Source organism: Sander vitreus, chromosome 17, assembly GCF_031162955.1.
Source record: "Sander vitreus isolate 19-12246 chromosome 17, sanVit1, whole genome shotgun sequence".
NCBI classification, from domain to species: Eukaryota; Metazoa; Chordata; class Actinopteri; order Perciformes; family Percidae; genus Sander; species Sander vitreus.
The window spans coordinates 7,840,301-7,858,355 of NC_135871.1; the positions used below are offsets into that span (position 1 = coordinate 7,840,301).

General features: G+C 41.1%; 1 protein-coding gene across 1 annotated transcript; it reads left to right on the forward strand.

Annotated features, from left to right (window-relative positions):
* Positions 1-5,441: 5,441 nt before the first annotated feature.
* LOC144532581 (L-threonine ammonia-lyase) lies at positions 5,442-14,989 on the forward strand. Its single transcript, XM_078273424.1, has 10 exons — positions 5,442-5,761; positions 6,034-6,150; positions 7,228-7,469; positions 8,711-8,876; positions 10,332-10,431; positions 10,593-10,668; positions 10,917-11,042; positions 11,473-11,640; positions 11,768-11,825; positions 14,343-14,989. The coding sequence occupies exons 1-10, from the start codon at positions 5,627-5,629 to the stop codon at positions 14,439-14,441; spliced, it is 1,287 nt and encodes a 428-aa protein (XP_078129550.1). The 5' UTR covers positions 5,442-5,626; the 3' UTR covers positions 14,442-14,989.
* Positions 14,990-18,055: the final 3,066 nt, after the last annotated feature.

Sequence of the window (18,055 nt, forward strand, 5' to 3'; positions counted from 1 at the left end):
GTGTGTATCGGTAGTAAAGTAAAGTATCATTTTGATGTGTCAAAATGTGCCCCTCTGATTGGCCCAACTGCCTCTCTGGTGTAAGCTTAGGGGTAACCCCTGTAACCCCTGTATGGCCTTGTAAAATATGGTTCATATTCATTCTTGGCCATTTAAAATATTTGAATCTGCTTTTCTGCATGCATGGCTGCAGGTACCTATGCTTTGACATGGAGAGATGGATGTCTTAGTTGGAGAATCAAGTGCTAAGTCACATGCTGCTGCTGACGGGGAAAGGGCAGAATTAGCAGCCACGTACGTGTTTGGCACTTCTTGGCACTTGTTGAGGAGAAACTGGCGCAGGACTAGGTGTCTGGGTTGATGATAGAATGATGGCTGACTTGAGCTGCTCTTCCACTCTGCTCTTCACAACGTCTTTTTGTGACAAACTTAAGCAAACTGCTTTGTTTCAAAAGTAGGCTTCTGTTTCTCCGTGCAATGCAGTGAAAGAGGAGGAGCTGCTCACAATCTGGCATTTGCAGAACTTACGTACTACCACTCAAATATGACCGTTTTTACTTCTGCCCCTGCCCCTACAGAGTATGTGCATTTCTGCTTACTAGAAGTGTCTCAGGACTGGTCAGAGCCTACTAGACTTGAAATTGTGTCATCTTACCAATAAAAAAAATGTATGTCAATTTGTAAGTATTGGCTATTTTATATTTAATTTCAGATCAGATCATCATATAGGTGCTTGGGCAGATCTGGGTGGAATGGTATCAGCAGATAATCACTACTGGAGATTTTAGACTGTTACAAGAAAACCTCTTAATTTCCTTCTGACTTACTTGTCACTAGCTGTATGCTAAGGCTGTAAGCTCCACCCATTTTACACTCCATTCACTACTCTCAAATTTACTTGTAAATTCAGTTTGAGACATTGCTGCTGAAGGGATTATCTCGGATTTGACATATTCCTGTAGTGATTTGACTTGGGGCACATCCATTATTTAGAAGGAGCCTGTCCGGTGAACGCTGGCATCACTGTCCCTCCTCAGTTCAGATTTGAGGGACACGTTGGACATCCGATCAGAGCTGAATAGGATCTTGACTGCCTGCTGAGTGCTGGCAGCAGACAATTTACCTTTACTCCACTTTCCATAAAGTCTCTGTTATCTGTGTGAATGGCAGCCTCTCTCTACTACATGTACTCTAGGGAAGCCTTGCTTTTCTGCAGCAACATCCTGCTTCAGTTTCTTTCAGATTACAACAGAAAATCGTCCACGGTATACCCTTTATGTATCTCAGAGAGCAGTTTGAGGTGAGGTGTATCTGGATTCTAGATATGGAAAATGGAGATATGAGAGTTACTTATGGCTCCTTTTCACTAATTCTGTAGATACAATTATTGGATCCTGCAATTCTCTGGACACAAACTTGCAGGCACTCACCACCCCACTTTCTTTCATTTCTGATCCTTCATCCATAGTTGTTTCTTCACTGTGGTTGAGCCTCCAGATCTCTGCTCCCTAGATAAACCCTAAGTCTGCATCTATCTCCTTAGACTGTCTGATTAGCACAACGTCATAGAATGGGGTAGTAATCCCGGTCTGGGACCAGGAATAGAGCCTTGGGAGGTGCCAGGCCATTGAAGAGACGCTGCAGAGCCACCATGCATGTGTCCCTGGGTAATCTCTTCTTAAATAGCCTCTGGGCAGGGAAAGAGGGAGGGGGCTGGGGCAGGAGACGTTACACCGTGGGAGAAGCTCCAGTCAGTGTCCTCTTATCCAAGGGACACACCACAGCAGCCGGCGGAGGAGAGGGTTTCGGATACAGAGACTTGTTGGACTGTGGGAGGACAGTGCTTCGATCAGGATGAACTTTGCTGCCCAGATATTCTACTCGAGCTACTTAAGTGAGCGACTTGAGCGTTTGTACGCACCCAGGCCTGCACTTAAAGACTGCGAGGAGAATGACCCTTTCTGGCAGAGGTGGGAAATTACAACATGTAGCCCCCTGGATCCCCCACACCCCTTCCCTAACCAGCTCAGACCCGTAGCGACAGATTTACCCTCTGCCCAAGGTACAGAGATGACTTCTACCTCCACAGCCTCAGTGCCTCTTTCTTCAGTTACTTCCATTCCTTCTTTTCCACTTTGTTTGCATCCTACCCCGACAAGCACACCCTCAAATCTTCAATCTCTTCCTCTGCCACTTCCTCCTCACCTTAAATGCAAAAGGAAATCAACACAACCACGCGCTTGTCTTCTAAATCCATGTTTGGCTGCTGCGATCCCCAAATCAAGGTTTTACAAACTCCCTTCCATCCATCTTTCTCTTCAGATGGTTCCCTCCAAACCTTCTCCTGCTCCATCCAGGTCCCAGGCAGAAATGGCCTCCTCCTCTTCCATTTCCCCGTCTTCTCTTTCCTCTTCCTCAGCTCCTGTTCCTTTTAGAGGAGAGCTACTCCCAACCTTCCAAACCCTGGTAGACTTGCTCCTTTGCATAATTGTCTACCTTATTCTCCTCTTCGTCCCCAGGTAATTGTCATAGATTTAGAGAAAGATGTGGCATAGGATCAAAGACGTAGGTTGATCACGAATCCTTTTAGTGCAATACTGTGCCACTGTGCAATATATAGAAGACATCACATCTACAGTAGGGTCTTAGCCAACACGGAATACCATTATTGTCAGGATTTAATACATTGGAATGATTTTGGACAATATACTAACTTTCAAGTACTTTGTTGAGAGTATCCAAACTACTACTAAGTGCTACTTGTGGTGTCTTGGTAGGCTAAAAAAAAACAGAAAAAGAAAGCTGTCATGCCGTCGCCCTTATGACAGAAATATGCAGAATTGCACTTACAACAATGCAACAACAATCACGGTCATATTGTGCTTAGAGACATTTTCTCCTCTCAAGTGAACATTGTTCCAGTAGGAAAAGAAAGCAACTCAGCAGCCAGTTAGGGCATTCATCGTTAAAAGGACATTAAGAAGCTGAGATAGTGCAATGATGAAAGGCTGGTGGGCTGAAATGTCTCTTTCCCTTTTGCTTTGTCCTCACTCTTTATTTTTTGTACCAATTTGAAATTAAAGAAGCTATTCTTACCATCTCTTTTGTGGAGGCTTTTCGAGGCTTGATACTAGCTGCCGTGTTGCTCTTTTCCCTCTTTGATGTTGTTTGTGAACTCTGCTTGTGAACCAAAGCACCCTAATCACAGGTGCAACCTAGGACGTTTCAATTCACAGTCGTGTTAAGAACCCACTGCGCCTGAATAACAGACTGAAAATGGGACAGAGTGCAGTAATGGACTCTGAGGACGAGGTGAAAGGTTGCGGTATTGTTAATGACAGATCATTGTGATATGAATAGACTGGGATGTTCTATGCAGAGTGCGGGCAGATTCAGATGGTTGTTTGGGAGAACAGCGCCACCTGGTGGCCTCTTGATATGTTAACGCACTAAAAACTCACTGAAGCATTTTCATCACTGGATTCTTTTTAATGTTACTCTTCTTCAGTTACGCACTCTTGCTTCTGGACTCTCATGACGCAGCAAACCCCACTCATCTGTCAAGTTAAAAAAACACTAAGACACAACTTTGTGCTCATACTGTAGATCTGGATACAACTGGCATGGCTCCGCTGCTCAACCTTATTCAAACATTGACCATTTGTGCTTTAGTGGCTAAGTGACGGGTTAATCTGCAAAGGGTGTTATCCTATTATTGTGTTTATAATGTGCAATGTCATTTGAGAGATGAAAGTAGAGTCAGTATATTTAGGAGGAAGTTAAACTATTCAAATGAGTTGTACTTTTTCCAAATTCTTTTTTGGGGCATTTGCACCTCTATTTGAAAGTGGACAGAATAAGAATGGGGAAGAGAGAGAGGGGTATGGAACAAAGGCCCCAAGGCCAGATTTGAACCCCTTAAGCCAATATGGCATACGCTGTAACCACTCGGCTACCAAGGCACTCCGAGTCATTCAGTGATTATATTCAATAGCCATTTCCTGAGCTGTTATAAATCAAACTGTCCTGCATGTGGCCTTAAATTGACACTTTAATCGTTTGTGCGTCCCCTAAAAAGAGGAGCCGATGAATCATTAATTGACTTCTAGATGTAATACGTCACAGTGAGTGGAAGCTGGGTTGGCATGAAAGGTGAATCAATTAATCTTTGACTGAGGAATTGGGAGTTTGTGTGTGTGGGCACATTCACATACGGTACCTTCATGCCAGGGTCTGTTTATTTTCAATTGAATCGGTTCATGGATTATACAAAAATGTCACTTACACCCGATTTCAAATGTTAATAGGACTGGTGGCTCTGAATTACAGTTTCAATGTCTAATGGGATTTTTTTTTGGACTCAAGGTGTTTGGGGGTATGCAAGTTCAACAAATCAGCTATCTTGCAGCTCTAACACTGTATACTGATGATACTAGATGTTATCATCGAAAACCGTTTTCTCAGGAATGAGTTTAGAACCTATAATTAAAAAATCTTAATTGTCTACTTTTTGCATGCAACAGGCAGAAATGTGTCTTTGGTTTGCATGTGCAAAATCTGCTATTAAAAAGGGTACATTAAAAAACATCATATCACAGCCAGCCAAGACACATCAAAACACATTTACACACAATAGAAGCTACATTAGGAGAACCATGTACTCAATGGTGATGACTCAAGATGAAATAAATACATATAAAGCGTTGTGTGCTGAGGTAGCAAGCAGGCTTCAAGAAGTGTCTGTCCTTACTGATTACGATATTTTATGGTAACAGGGACAAAGGATTTTTTCTTTGCACATGGGACTCTGTACCTTGAACCTGAGGGCAGTATGTGAAAGTGGTGATTTAAGGGATTACTGTGGTCTTCTAAGATTTTCACATTTCACTGATATTGTTTGCTGGAGGCCACACATAGACATCACTACTTTCTATTCTGGTTCATATCCAAGTGAGACTCTAATTTGTAAGTTTAAAAACATAAACTTGTGTTGATTTGATTTCTCTCACTCTGCCCTATCTAAGATCTACTTCTGTTTCAATGTTTTTTGTTTCTGCAAATATTTTATCATACAGTACACTTTTACCCACCAGATTTCTCTGAGTGAGAATAACATTTCTGGAAGTTTATTATCTGTAAATGATAGACTACATAGATTAAACTAGGTAGGAAGTAACTAAAGTCGGTTTCTTCGGTCCTTGAAACTTGTCTTGTCTAATTCGTGATGAATTAGACAAGACAAGTTTGATTACATTACGATTATTTTGTCAGACTTCTGTTGTTGTTGTTGCCTTTTGAAACAAACTCTAATCAAGTAGAGTTGGGTAAATCCCAAATTAGAAGCCACCTTATTCATTTAGCTAAAGTACAGGTCAGTTTTCACAACTGATTTGAAATTTAAACGTATTGTCTGTCTGTTGTCTTCTTTCCCAGAGATGAGTTGCGTCTGGGCCCCAGTCAGCCTGGCGGCTCTTACAAATGTGGCCACGTCAGTAATGGCACTGTGAGCGGCAGAGCCACCCTCATTGAACCGGAGCGGCTGAAGGACTTTGGTGAGGAGGACCTTATCAATGGGGATGTGAAGGTCTATGACACCAAGGTGGTGGGGGGTCCTGAGATCAAGCTCATGGACCCCCCCAAAACCAGACGCCTCAGCGAATTCCGGAATGTCCACAGGCCTCTTGTCCAGTTTCTCCGCTTTGAGGACATCAGCGCAGCAGCCTTCAGGATCCAGACAGTGATACAGAAGACACCCTGCACGGTACACTAACAGAGCATGACCTTACATAGTTTAAAGTGATGTGGTCCAAAAATGTTCAAATGTCTCAGAAACAGTGTAAAAGTAAGGAATAAAAGGAATGGACAAACAAGGCTAAATTCATTTTGCCATTGCAAGAAATATACACTCCTTGGCCACAGGGTAGACTAATTGAAGTAATAGTTTTTGACCGACTGTAAAGTTCAGATCACTTCTAAAGATAAAACATAGAGCTGCTCTTACATTAACATGCTGCTTCTTTTTTGTGTGTGCAGTACTCAAGACTGTCCAAACAGTATGGGATGGAGATTTACCTGAAGAAGGAACACCTGCACTACACAGGCTCTGTGAAGGAGAGAGGAGTCCTGTACCTGCTCACCTCCCTCACACAGGTGAGAGAGAGACAGAGAGATAGAGAGAGAGGGAGAGAGAGAGAGAGAGAGAGAGAGAGAGAGAGAGGATGATCCCTTCCTGTGTGTGAGGTCACAGCTAGTGTGATTCACTATGGTATGTGTGTGGTTGTGCAGACACATGTGCTAACTGACCATTACTGAAATGTAGGGTTAAAAATAGTCTGAGTGCAGCTTATTAATTGGCAGGGGCTTGGCAATGTGTCCCTTTGCAGGCATATATTGTACGTCTATGAGCAATTGAGTCTGATTTCCCTTTTGAATTTCAATCATTGTCAACAGTATGAATGGACTACCAATGAAGCTTTGCTTCTGGGTTTCTTAGGTGTAGGCTATTTTAAGTTTCTGGCGAGGATAAGGGGTGATGGATTGAGAAGACAAAGATCTTCTTTGTGACAGGAAGCATCAGGGATTATGGGTATTGTGTTCTAGAGTTTGAGAAACACTGGCTTAGGAAAGAGGCAATATGACATGGAAGGCCTCATTTGGTAGTTTTCAAGTTGATGATGGTTTTGTTGTGTACAGTATATATGCTTTATGTAGCACATTTAAAGCCAGAAATCAACCTACACACTGAAGTGTTGTAATGAAATATTTTGTATTACTCTGAAGCCCTTTTAAAAGAAATAGTTTGCCATTTTGGGAAATATGCGCATTCCCTTTCTGGTGGAGACTTAGATGAGAATATTGATACAATTCTCATATCTGTTAGTTAAATATAAGGTTAGCTTAACTTAGCATAAAGACTTGAATCGGGGGAAAACAGCTAGCCTGGCTACCAAAATCCACCTACCAGTACCTCTAAAGCTCACTTATTTACGTTATATCTTTGTTTTTGTAATCCAAAAGTGTAAAAAAAAGTGTAAAAAAAATGACAATTTGCTAAGAAATAGTCCCACATATTACCCCCGGTAAAAAGCATTTTGACTGGAAGTGAACCTTTCAGTATACACTGTAGAGCATTCTTCATTGACGTCCACCAAATCTATTGATGTTGGCTATGTCCTACATATTTATTATATGTAAATATATGCTCAGCATGTGTTTTCGTCCCTCCAGGCGCAGCAGAGGAAGGGAGTGATCGTGGCTACTGACTGTAACTTCTCCATGGCCGTGGCTCACCATGCAGTGGAGCTGAAGATCCCGGTGTTTGTCATCATGCCGTCATGCTGCTCCTCGCCTCGCCTCCGGATCTACAGAGACTACGGCGCTATGGTCATCTCCTACGGCAGCACCAGCCAGGACTCCCAGAACCACGCCTGCCATTTGGCCACAGAGAACGGATACCTCTACCTGGAAGAGTCAGTCCCACTCATACTTACTCTAACATTTCACTGTAGTGTTGACATTCTCAACCGTCAACCGATAGGAGTATTGCTAAAAAAAATACTTAAATGCTTAAAGTAAATTGGAGAATACGTTCACTTGTAGTTTGCAGTTTTGTTTGGATTTGACAGGCAGATATTTTGATTCGTCAGAGCAGGAAAAGCACAGGTGTAACTAACGACAGCTCTGCTCCCAGCCAATCCAGTGAGCCAGTATTCACCGGACTCTATATATAACTGTTATTAATTACACCTGTGATTTTCATTACATGTCATTTAGCTGACGCTTTTATCCAAAGCAACTTACACTGCTATATATCAGAGGTCTACCTGCAGAGGTCTACTTGCCTCTGGAGCAACTAGGGGTTAAGTGTCTTGCTCAGGGACACATTGGTTTATGCATCGCACACCAAAGGCATGTTATGATGTCAAAAATGTAGAGTGGTGGTTTCTGGACTAGGCTCACTTTTTTGAGATGCATGGTGAAAGTAGAGACTTAAAGGGTCAAAACTCCACAACACTTGCAGTATTAAAGACAACCTTTATTGTGAGACTGAAACACTGGCCTGAAACAAGTTGGTTACACAAGGTTTAGACGTTTTAACGCAAAATTCCTGCCATGAATATCTGTTCTGTTGTTACAGCTGGAGAGTTACTGCAAACTGTAGGCAGTGGTCAGTGGAAGGCATTTCATGTGTTTGGGAAGGGGAACTCCACCCATATTACACATTCAAGTTGGTTAACTAGTCTTGGAGAGTACCAGAGCATATGTGGAAAACAAAGTCGTATCAAGCATTTTGTATCTCCAGAGGGAGCTGGGCAAAATTAGATAAATTGTCTCAAATGATGTCCCACGAGTCAGCGTTTGAAAATGAAAAGAAATCTTGTAGGATGGAGTTAGAAAGAGAGAAGTGTAGCCCGCTCTTCATCTCTGCTTGTGGCTAGCAGGAGCAGCCTACCCTAACACAGCCGAATCTCTGACTGAACTGTCTGCAGTTGAGTTGCATTGTGGGTAATGTAGGAGCCAGGTTTTGACATAAAGAAAAAATTGTAACTTCTTTTATCTGTTGAAACAAAGTCAGCTATTTTTGTGCACAGTTCAGAGCAACTGGAGAGGCAAAGATGAGAAGGGTATAACAAAGGACACCTATGAAGTCAGCTGATCATTTTCACCTGATTCATTCTTTTTCCTTCTCTCTCTGTTTTCTGATGTCCAGAGATGAAAGTGCAGCGTACCTGGCAGGTATGGGCACAGTTGGCATGGAGATCTATGAGCAAGTGTCCAAACTGGATGCAGTGGTTGTTCCTGCAGCTGGACAGTATGGTCTACTGGCTGGTACAGCTGCAGCCATCAAACACCTCAACTCACGAGTTCTTGTCGTAGTAAGTAATCGCTCAGAAATGAGATTTTAGAGTCTATAAACATCTGTTTAACCACTACACCTATAATGTATGGGATGAGTTGCCTCTATCTCACACCAGTGGTGTTTAGTGCTGTTTCTTAAAATGAGGTCACATTTCCCATACACCCTTAGGCTACTTCTTATTGCAAAGATGAGTCTCCTTCTACATCTCCCTAGTGTTGATCCAAGTGTTTTTTTACATTTCATTTGCATTTCCTTCCTAACTAGATAAATGTATTTAAAGTGTTTCCCTTGTTCCACTATCTGCCCACAGCTGAAACTCTGGCAGCTTTAGCTCCGTTTACACTGGAGGAACACAACAGTCTTTTTTTCAATTATACAGAAATTGCCCTATATGTATGAGGAAGCAATCAGTCAAGTTTACTGTCACGTTTATCCCAGCAGTGAACATTATAAAATGCAACACGGAGGCTGATTAGGCTACCTGCCAAGATGGTCCTGTTTTCATCTTAGTAATCATACAATTTCTTCACATTTTATTGAAGACGGTCTTATAATACATCCATGATCGAAGATGTAGCGCATGTAATTACAGTGGGCAGAATGCTTGCATGTGCAATTTTATTTTGAAATGAAGTCTGCCTGAGTAGCAACATGTCTGCTTTACATTTTCATGAATATTTACCACCACCATCAATTCCAAGTATTCCTATGGCTTGACATTTTACATTTGCATTCGCATGAACTGGGGTAGACGCTCCATATTCATGCGCCATCTTGAAATACGTTAGCCGGTAAGGGACATACAGGACGTACTGCTCCGCCTTTCGCATTTTTGCCGTCACATGATAAACTCACATGTGCTGCTAATGCTGCTAATGGGTATCGTAGCTTCCTGGCCCCGGCAAGTTTGAAGAAGGAAACATGGAGGACCACATGTATTCAAAATCCAATTTACAGGAACAGGAGTCTTCTTCTTCGCCCAGTAAATGCGATATGATCTCAACGCTAGATGGGAGAAATTCCTACACATTGGACCTTTAATAACCGTTTGATGGATTGTTATGAAATTAGGTACAGACATTCATGTCCCCCTCAGGATAATTTTTTATAACTTTGGTGATCCTTTACTTTTACATCTAGTGCCACCATCAGGTCAAAATGTAATTTTGTCCAATACTTTGGTTTATGACAAAATACCTGCAAATCTAAAAGCCTCAGCTGTACTTGGTGTTTGGTGCTTATTAGCAAATGTTAGCATGCTAACATGTTACATCAAAATGATGACCATGGTAAACATACTGTACCTGCTAAACATCAGTGTGTTGGCATTGAAATTGTTAGCATGCTTACGTTAGCATTTAGCTCAAAGCACCGTTGTGTCTAAACATAGCCTCACAGAGGCTAGCATGGCTGTAGCCTCTTTTTTATAAATGTGGTAGTATGGTGAAACTACATGGACTTTCTTCAACAGGGAGTTGAACCAGAAGGTTTCCCTCTGCTGCTACAATCTCTGAAAACTAACAGTCCAATCAAAGACCTGCACAGCAACCCCAATAAGAAACTCTATGGAGGTAAGCTCAGTTCAAAAGTTATTAGTCGGTTCTGGTTCCAGACATGTAGCACAGAACTGTCACATGAACGTTGCATGGACTTCATTAGTATCTGCACATATGGCTTCATGATTTCTCTCCAGCAGTAACTGATTGTATGTTGATCTTCTGGCTCTTCTCAGATCTTATGGAGCGTTCCCTGGGTGTTAACACCTTCCAGCTGGCAAAGAAACTAGTAGATAAAGTCATCACTGTCAGGTACTGCATCTCCACAGCACTTTGAAAGGTTTTACTATCTAGTGTGTTAAAAAAATATGGCCTGTCAGATTATGCTTCACTGTTATAAGCAATCTTTTGACTGCTGAAATTTTGACTAAATCTTTTCACATCAAACCTCATTTTAAAAAGTAACGGACTGTGGGAATGCTCTCTTGTTTACTAATTGTGATATTTAATTGAAAGGCTGCTGTCCCCTTTTTTTGCTTTCTTTGCCTCTGCAAACACAGTGAGGAGGACTCTCTGGTGGCGATGCTGCGGTTTCAGGAGTTTGAACGCTCCACTGTTGACACAGAGGGAGCCATGGGACTGGCTGCCATCTTGGCTGGACAACTACCAGAACTGAAAGGCAAAAAGTGGGTCAGACTTGTTAATATTATTGAACCTGACTGAGCCCTTTTGGGAAATGCTCTTACAGAAGTCAGGAACAGACAGCAGCATTGATGTATTGCTTTTAATAGGTGAATATCTTGTAACTAAAGCACCCCTTTTCATGTTTATACAGCAGAAGGACCATGTGTGTATTTTCTTTTTTTTAATTATGTAAAAGCTTTTGTATCATATTGAATATAGTCCTGTGAGGGCTGAGACATTTTTCTTCATGCCTGAGAAGCCGACATGTTTGCAATACAGCAATGTCAGCAGAGCTAATCCCTTTGGCTGCAGATTAAACAAGACTTCCTCTGTGTGTGTGTGTGTGTGTGTGTGTGTGTGTGTGTGTGTGTGTGTGTGTGTGTGTGTGTGTGTGTGTGTGTGTTGGTGTGTTTGTGTGTGTGTCTGCTGTAGGGTCGCTGTAGTGGTGAGCAGCGCTAACATGGAGCTGGAGCTGATGAGGCAGTGTGTGGACCGAGCCCTGGTGCTGGACGATCGGGTCAGTAAGTTCTCTGTGAAGCTGGGAGAATGGCCAGGAGACATGGCTAAGCTGCTGGACGTCCTGTCCAGAGAGGACGTCAGGTAGGGTCAACATCCTTCCATTTAAAGATCTTTTACTCAGTCGCTTCAGGCCAATCTGTTTTAATGTTTAATGTCCCTTGACGTTACCCTTAATTCTTTGATTTCTCTTTGTCTTTTGTCCTCCCAGGTTGTTGGACGTCTGCCATCGGAGACAAAGTGACAAGTCAGACCTCTTCAAGGCAAAGGTAGGCGACTAATCTCTCTTCTTTACCTCATTCTTTTTCCTCCTCCTCTTCAATCCACTCATCTTCTTTTTCTGTCATTGCTATGGAACTTATGGCTTCGAATTGGCAGGACAAAATTGCGTGACTCAGAGGGCCAAAAATACAAATCAAGTGAAATATAGAGATATCTATGTTGTTTTTTGTACAATGTGTATGCAGGTGGGGATTCCAGGATTTTTTAAGTGGGGTGGCACGGGGGGGCAATAAACAGTCAGGGGGGCCGGGGTTGGGCATTTTATCAGAATACAGCATAGAAAATCTGCTTAGAAATATAGGACATATTGCATAGGATAGAACATAATGTAATTCTGCTAAATAAAACATCACATTCATTCTTAGTTTTACTTGTTTTCATTTTAAGCAAATCATATTTCAGGGGGGGGGTGCCACCCCGTGCCCCCCTTCTATCCCCGCCCTTGGTATCCAGGATGAACCTTTCACTGCAAGAAATACTACCACTTTCTAATAAGGCACCCTTCATAAAGTTGTTTTCATAATTTAAATCAATCATTAATGCTTCATAGATCAGTTACAAGCCACTAAAAAAGAACACATTTTGAGTTTCCAGGTTGTGAAAAAATTCTCACTGGTTGGCTGCAGATGATATGGAGCTAAATAAATGTATTAGCAACTTACAACTGCATATTTTATGGTTCAAAACTCTATATAACATTTATAACTGCAGACGTGATTTCCTATTTGAAAGTGATGAACCCATGAGTATGTAGGAATGAATTACTAATATTCATAACTGCATTATTACCAAATAGAAAATATGAGCACAATCAATAAATGATGTATTTACCATTAATAAAGACATTAGTTATACAGCTCATGAAAACCTTTATAAAATATTGAAAGAAGAAATAACTCATTATTCCTGTTAGAAATAATACGCACCCTCGCTCAATTCAAAGCAATCTGAGATTTTATTGCTACATGCTTAATTACTTTGTCTGGTGTGACCAGCTAGCTTATGTTGGCTAATGCTAGCATACTGTAGATACATTATTGCTGTGTAACTGGCAGTGCTGAGTCAGTTTGCAGACTTCATGACTCTACTTGTGCTACTGCAATGCTGCATTCACATATTCCTCGGATTTTCCTAATTCCCAAGTTGGGAAGCCGTTCTTCCGACTTTGGTGTGTTCATAAGCTTTAAGTCATAATGTGGAAAAGACATGGACGCGTCAAAGAAGTGTTGTATTGTATTGCTCAGAGTAGGGCTGGACGATTAATTAAAAATGTATCGACATCGAAATTCAGAAGCTGTTATCAACCAATTTTTCCCGTGACGATAATTCCGATAATTTATTCCTGTTCATAGGTCTACTTTCTCCTTAGGGACCGTTCAGTATTTATGGAATGGACCACCGGAGGAAAATAGGGAAGGGTCATGTCTTTTTATTCTTTGTCGATGGGAGGTTCATCCAATTTTTGTTAGTCTAGGGGGGAGGGTCACCCAACTTTTGTTTTCATGAGAACAGCAAAATTTCAAAGTGGCTTGTTTGGTGCATATTTATCCATGTAGCTCCATGTAGCTCTCAGTCTCGGCCCCTATTGTTAGCAGATGGGTCCCTCCCTGTTTAGTCAGCCAGACTGAGCTGTAGAGACCGTGGGATTTCCCAAACTGAATAAATCCCGCTCACACACAGTAACTTAGTATTTGAAGTAATGCAGTAATGCAGGAAGTGTGGATTTAGTTTCCATGCTTATTGTGTTTCCGCAACAATGTTAGTGAGTAAATCTACTGAAATGGTCACCACACCATAACAGAGGAGTGTGATGCGTAAGATGAGAATGCAGAGGTTTAGTCACATTTGACATGGCTGTAAAAAAAAAAGCAATGGATATCTATATATCTTTGCCAAGTGCAAACCAGTACAGAAGGCATCAATAAATTGCTGGGGAGGGTCATCCATTTTTTCCATATCATTTTGGAGGGTCATCCAAAATGTATTGCTGGTGAAGGGAGGGTCAGGTCTATTTTGATTAAAGATCCCAAAACTCCTCCGGTGGCCCTGAAATACATAACGAACAGTCCCTTAAAAACATTCTACCGCATGTGTAGTTACGTGACTTCGCCTGGACCAGTCGGCTGCATGGAAAGCATAATAGAGGATAACTCAGTTTCCATTTACCTTAAAATAAATGAAAAAGAAGCTGTCACTGGACAGGGATGAACTCCGATGCAAAGAAACATAATTCAATAATCTTCTTGAAGAAATTGTTCTGTCTTGATACGAGAGTTGCCTTATTCTATCTTGTCTCATTGTGTCCTGGTTCTTCAGGATAGCCTCTGCAGTCACACTGACAAATTGGCACCATACTGTTTATTCACCAGCCGTGTCGGATGGTGAAAGGTGTTGCATAATTAACCGGCGACGCGCTCACTTCCTTCATTTTAGTGTGTGTTATGTCAAAGGGCTAACTGTGTTTGTGTGTGTGTGTGTGTGTGTGTGTGTGTGTGTTTCGACAGGTGGAGTGTGTGGTGGAAACCAGGGATAAGACACAGAGCAATCATCTGCGCAAGACGCTGAGCGAGCGCTACCCGTCTATATGCTGGCTGGACCGGTGATCACAACAACAACATGAACACATACTAAATTAACACTAGAAAAGAAAACCACACAAAAAACAAAAAAGACGAAATGACACATTCATAAAATGTGAGATGACGTGCACACACATCCTGTAACATACACTACTACGACATATACACATGTTAAACACGTATGAACTCTGTTATAGGAATCTCATTAAGACAATGGCTGTTAAGCAAACCTAAGTGTATACAGAAAAGCCTTGAGATTATGTAGCAAATACTATTCATATTACTTCTATTACTTATGCTGCTATTGTTCTTTAATCATGACACCCTGTAATTACGGTAAAGTGGTTAGACTGCATTCAGAAGATTCATAAAGTTCTAATAGTTTAATCACAGACAAGGAATCATGCACTGTAGATACAGCACAGGCTTATAGTGCTCTCTTTCTAAAGTAAGTACACACTATACAGCACCCTAAACCACCAGCATAAAATATATGTATTTTTCAATCCATATTGTTTTTAAACTGTTGTATATATTTCTGTATTTATACTGTCCAAGATGCTAGAGTTAAATCCAAGTAAGTGATCTCCAAATAAAAATGGAATTATTCTATGACTTGTTCTGATGGTTTTCTGTTTGGGAGAAACGAAATATATATATATTTTCAAACCTTCTCTACTTCTTTCTCTTATTGGTGGGGGTAATTTGTCAAAAGTAAAAGTGAGGAAGGATGTGGAAGTAAGTTGTTTTTATGCTGCCCAATGGCCAGATTAATGGCTAGAGACAGCTCTAGTGGAGACTTGGCTGTTTAAGACGAGCTAATGCTCTTAAGTCCGTAAGCAGAGGACATCATGACCCTGTGCTACTGGTTCAGCCTCATTGGGACAACAGGTTTGTCGGTCTGCTTGAAACACAACTTCAAATAAATGCTAATGGTACTCTGTGTCTGCTGGATGTGTAAATAGCATTAACTCTGAGCTCTGAGGTCTAAGCCATTCTTTTCCAGTCTTTGGTTTGCCTGGATTTCTTGTGTAACAGGGGCGATTCTAGGATCAGACCTTTAGGGGGACTCAGCCCCTAATGAGAATGTGACACGGATACAGCGCCTTGCAAAAACACCCCAGGCTAAATCAGTAATTCCATTAGCTGATAATCTCTGAGCTAGCTACTGAACAACAACGTCAGCTAATGTTTTTTGACACTATGATGGAACTGAACCTGACACTTTATAAGTCACAGTAATAACGACCAATTTGACACAATGTTCTAACATTTAGCAATTTTAGTTGCTTACATTTCAATTTGGGTTTTAATCTGCTCCATGAAATTACCAACAGGATATCAAACCTGTTTCAAACCCTTTAAATCTGTAATTGTTTGTCCTCAACTAACAGACAAGTTCGCAAACTCTCAGCTTGAGCCCCCCTAAAAAGGGTCTAAAATCGCCAATGTTGTGTAACCTCAACCCTGTTATGTGGTTGCAACAAGAACAACCTGGGCTATCAGGATATGTATGCTGCAGGGATGTCACATGAATGTATACATTCTTATATGACTAGAAATAAAAAACTAAACAGAAATTGAATCTCACAGAAACGTATTGAAATCACATAGATAACAATAATGAATAAGATCTATGGCTTTTGAAAATTGTTCTCTAAGTCTTGGCAATCAGAGGAAACACTGAACCTAACACAAATATAAAACAATGCAGGTTTTTCTTCCCATTAAAGTCCATACACTTTTATCCAAAAAGTTAGTTGTGCCATCTCCAGTGCATTTTCTGTTTGCTACTGTATGAGACATTAGGAGGCCAAAATCACACTCATTTAGACATCCAGGGCTGCCTGAATGACTTGCAGCTCTGCCTGCAATACACACACTACATACGAGGCCCTCCTGCTTGTATCAGGTTTGGGTTATCTATTTTCTGAGCGAGCCTTTCTCCTGACATCACTTTGTATCTTTTTTCGGTTCATTGTTTCATTTTAGGTACATGTAGCAGAAAAGTAACACGGTCAGGGAAGTGGCAGCATATGCTCTATTGCAGTTGCCGCTGCCTTAAAACACCAAAGAAGAAGAAGATAGTCAGAAAGACAGCATCTGATTGGTCGACACACTCTGTTGAATTCAGGAAGTAACTATGTCAGGCGCTAACTTGCGTACATCCATGGCGCCATCAGTAAATTGATACCTTTTCATACAAAAAGAGGACTAAACAACCGTTCAGTTGTGGATTTATCGTTCTGGAATTATTGTGCAAAGTCTCCGAAAGGACACTGACGTTCCAAGCCGGAACTTACAATCACACAGAAGCTCTCTTTGGAAAGGCTCAGATGTTAGCCTTCATGCTAAACAAACAGAATGATGCTACCTTGAAGTGATGCAGAGATATCGGAGATTAACTTTCTGTGATTTATGGATTTATCATTATGGATTTATTGGACAAAGACATATAATTCCATTTTGGATGAAGACATTTCTAAAAGACCTACGATCGCATGCAAGACCTCGTTGAAACGGTGCATATCTCTTCCAAACAAAAAGTAAGTGTCTGCACTGTATTTATCTGGAGATATTGAATGTGACGTAAAATGTGTAATTTGTTGTCACCTCAGGGTTTTAAAAGGACCAGTGTGTAGGATTTAGGGGTTTGGCAGAAATTGAATATAATATTCATAATTATGTTTTCATTAGTATATAATCACCTGGAACTAAGAATCGTGAGCAGAGAAGTCTAAACAGTTTTTAGCATTAATTTGTAAATGCTTAAAAGTAGCTACAAAATAATATACAGTTCAAATAGTTAGCTAACTAAAAGTAACTGATCGTTTAAATAGCTAAATGCCTAGCAAAGTAGTACAAATGCAGACTTGACCAAACTACAGTAACATAAACACTGAAAGTTTAAAAAATACCGTAACAATTTTGTAAAATCTAAAATTGTATGAACAGATATTGCAAAAAATAGTGTTAAATATGATAACTTGGAACACATGAAGGTATACCTGAGTTCATCTGATAAGGGTGCGAGAAAAGGTCAGGAACCAGTGCTTTAGGTCAGTGGTTCCCAACCTGGGGTCCGGGGACCCCTCAGGGGGGCGGCAAAGATCACAGGGGATGCGCAAGTCTTTATCTGGTTTGAGGTTGAGGTAAAAAAAAAATATTTGCACGTTAAACAAATTATGATAATACACTAGAATATATAATGTATACAAAAGTCTGTATAAAAATTATATATTTTTTGTTCTCGCTTAAAATTGTAGGCAGGCTACTTAGTAGGCCAAACCTCCGGGACCTCTTAACCTGGGACCCTTGCTGTCATCAGGTCAGCTGCTAGCTGCTATCATCCTCGTTTTTCCTGCCGCCACGGCATCACTATTTTATGAATGAAACGTGGCGGAGAAACATAAAAGTGCTGATAACTCCTCTGTATCAAAAAAGAAAGTAAGGCTCTATCTCGAGAGTTACCTCAACTTCGGTTTCGGAGGGGGGGCTCAGCTTTTCTTAGACATAAGTAGGGGGGGCGTCAAGGAAAAAAGGTTGGGAACCAGTGCTTTAGGTGATCCTCTGACTATGCTGCCGGTGCCACCATGTGGTTGACATTTGTGGTTTGGATTGAAGTATTTTAACTGCTG

What these genes read in the sequence shown, in the direction of transcription:
- LOC144532581 (XM_078273424.1), top strand. Translation starts at nt 5,627, where the DNA reads ATGGACCCCCCCAAAACCAGACGCCTCAGCGAATTCCGGAATGTCCAC. An exon ending in TACAGAAGACACCCTGCACG is followed by an intron (nt 5,762 to 6,033) that starts GTACACTAACAG and finishes TTGTGTGTGCAG; the next exon opens with TACTCAAGACTGTCCAAACA. An exon ending in ACTCACGAGTTCTTGTCGTA is followed by an intron (nt 8,877 to 10,331) that starts GTAAGTAATCGC and finishes TTTCTTCAACAG; the next exon opens with GGAGTTGAACCAGAAGGTTT.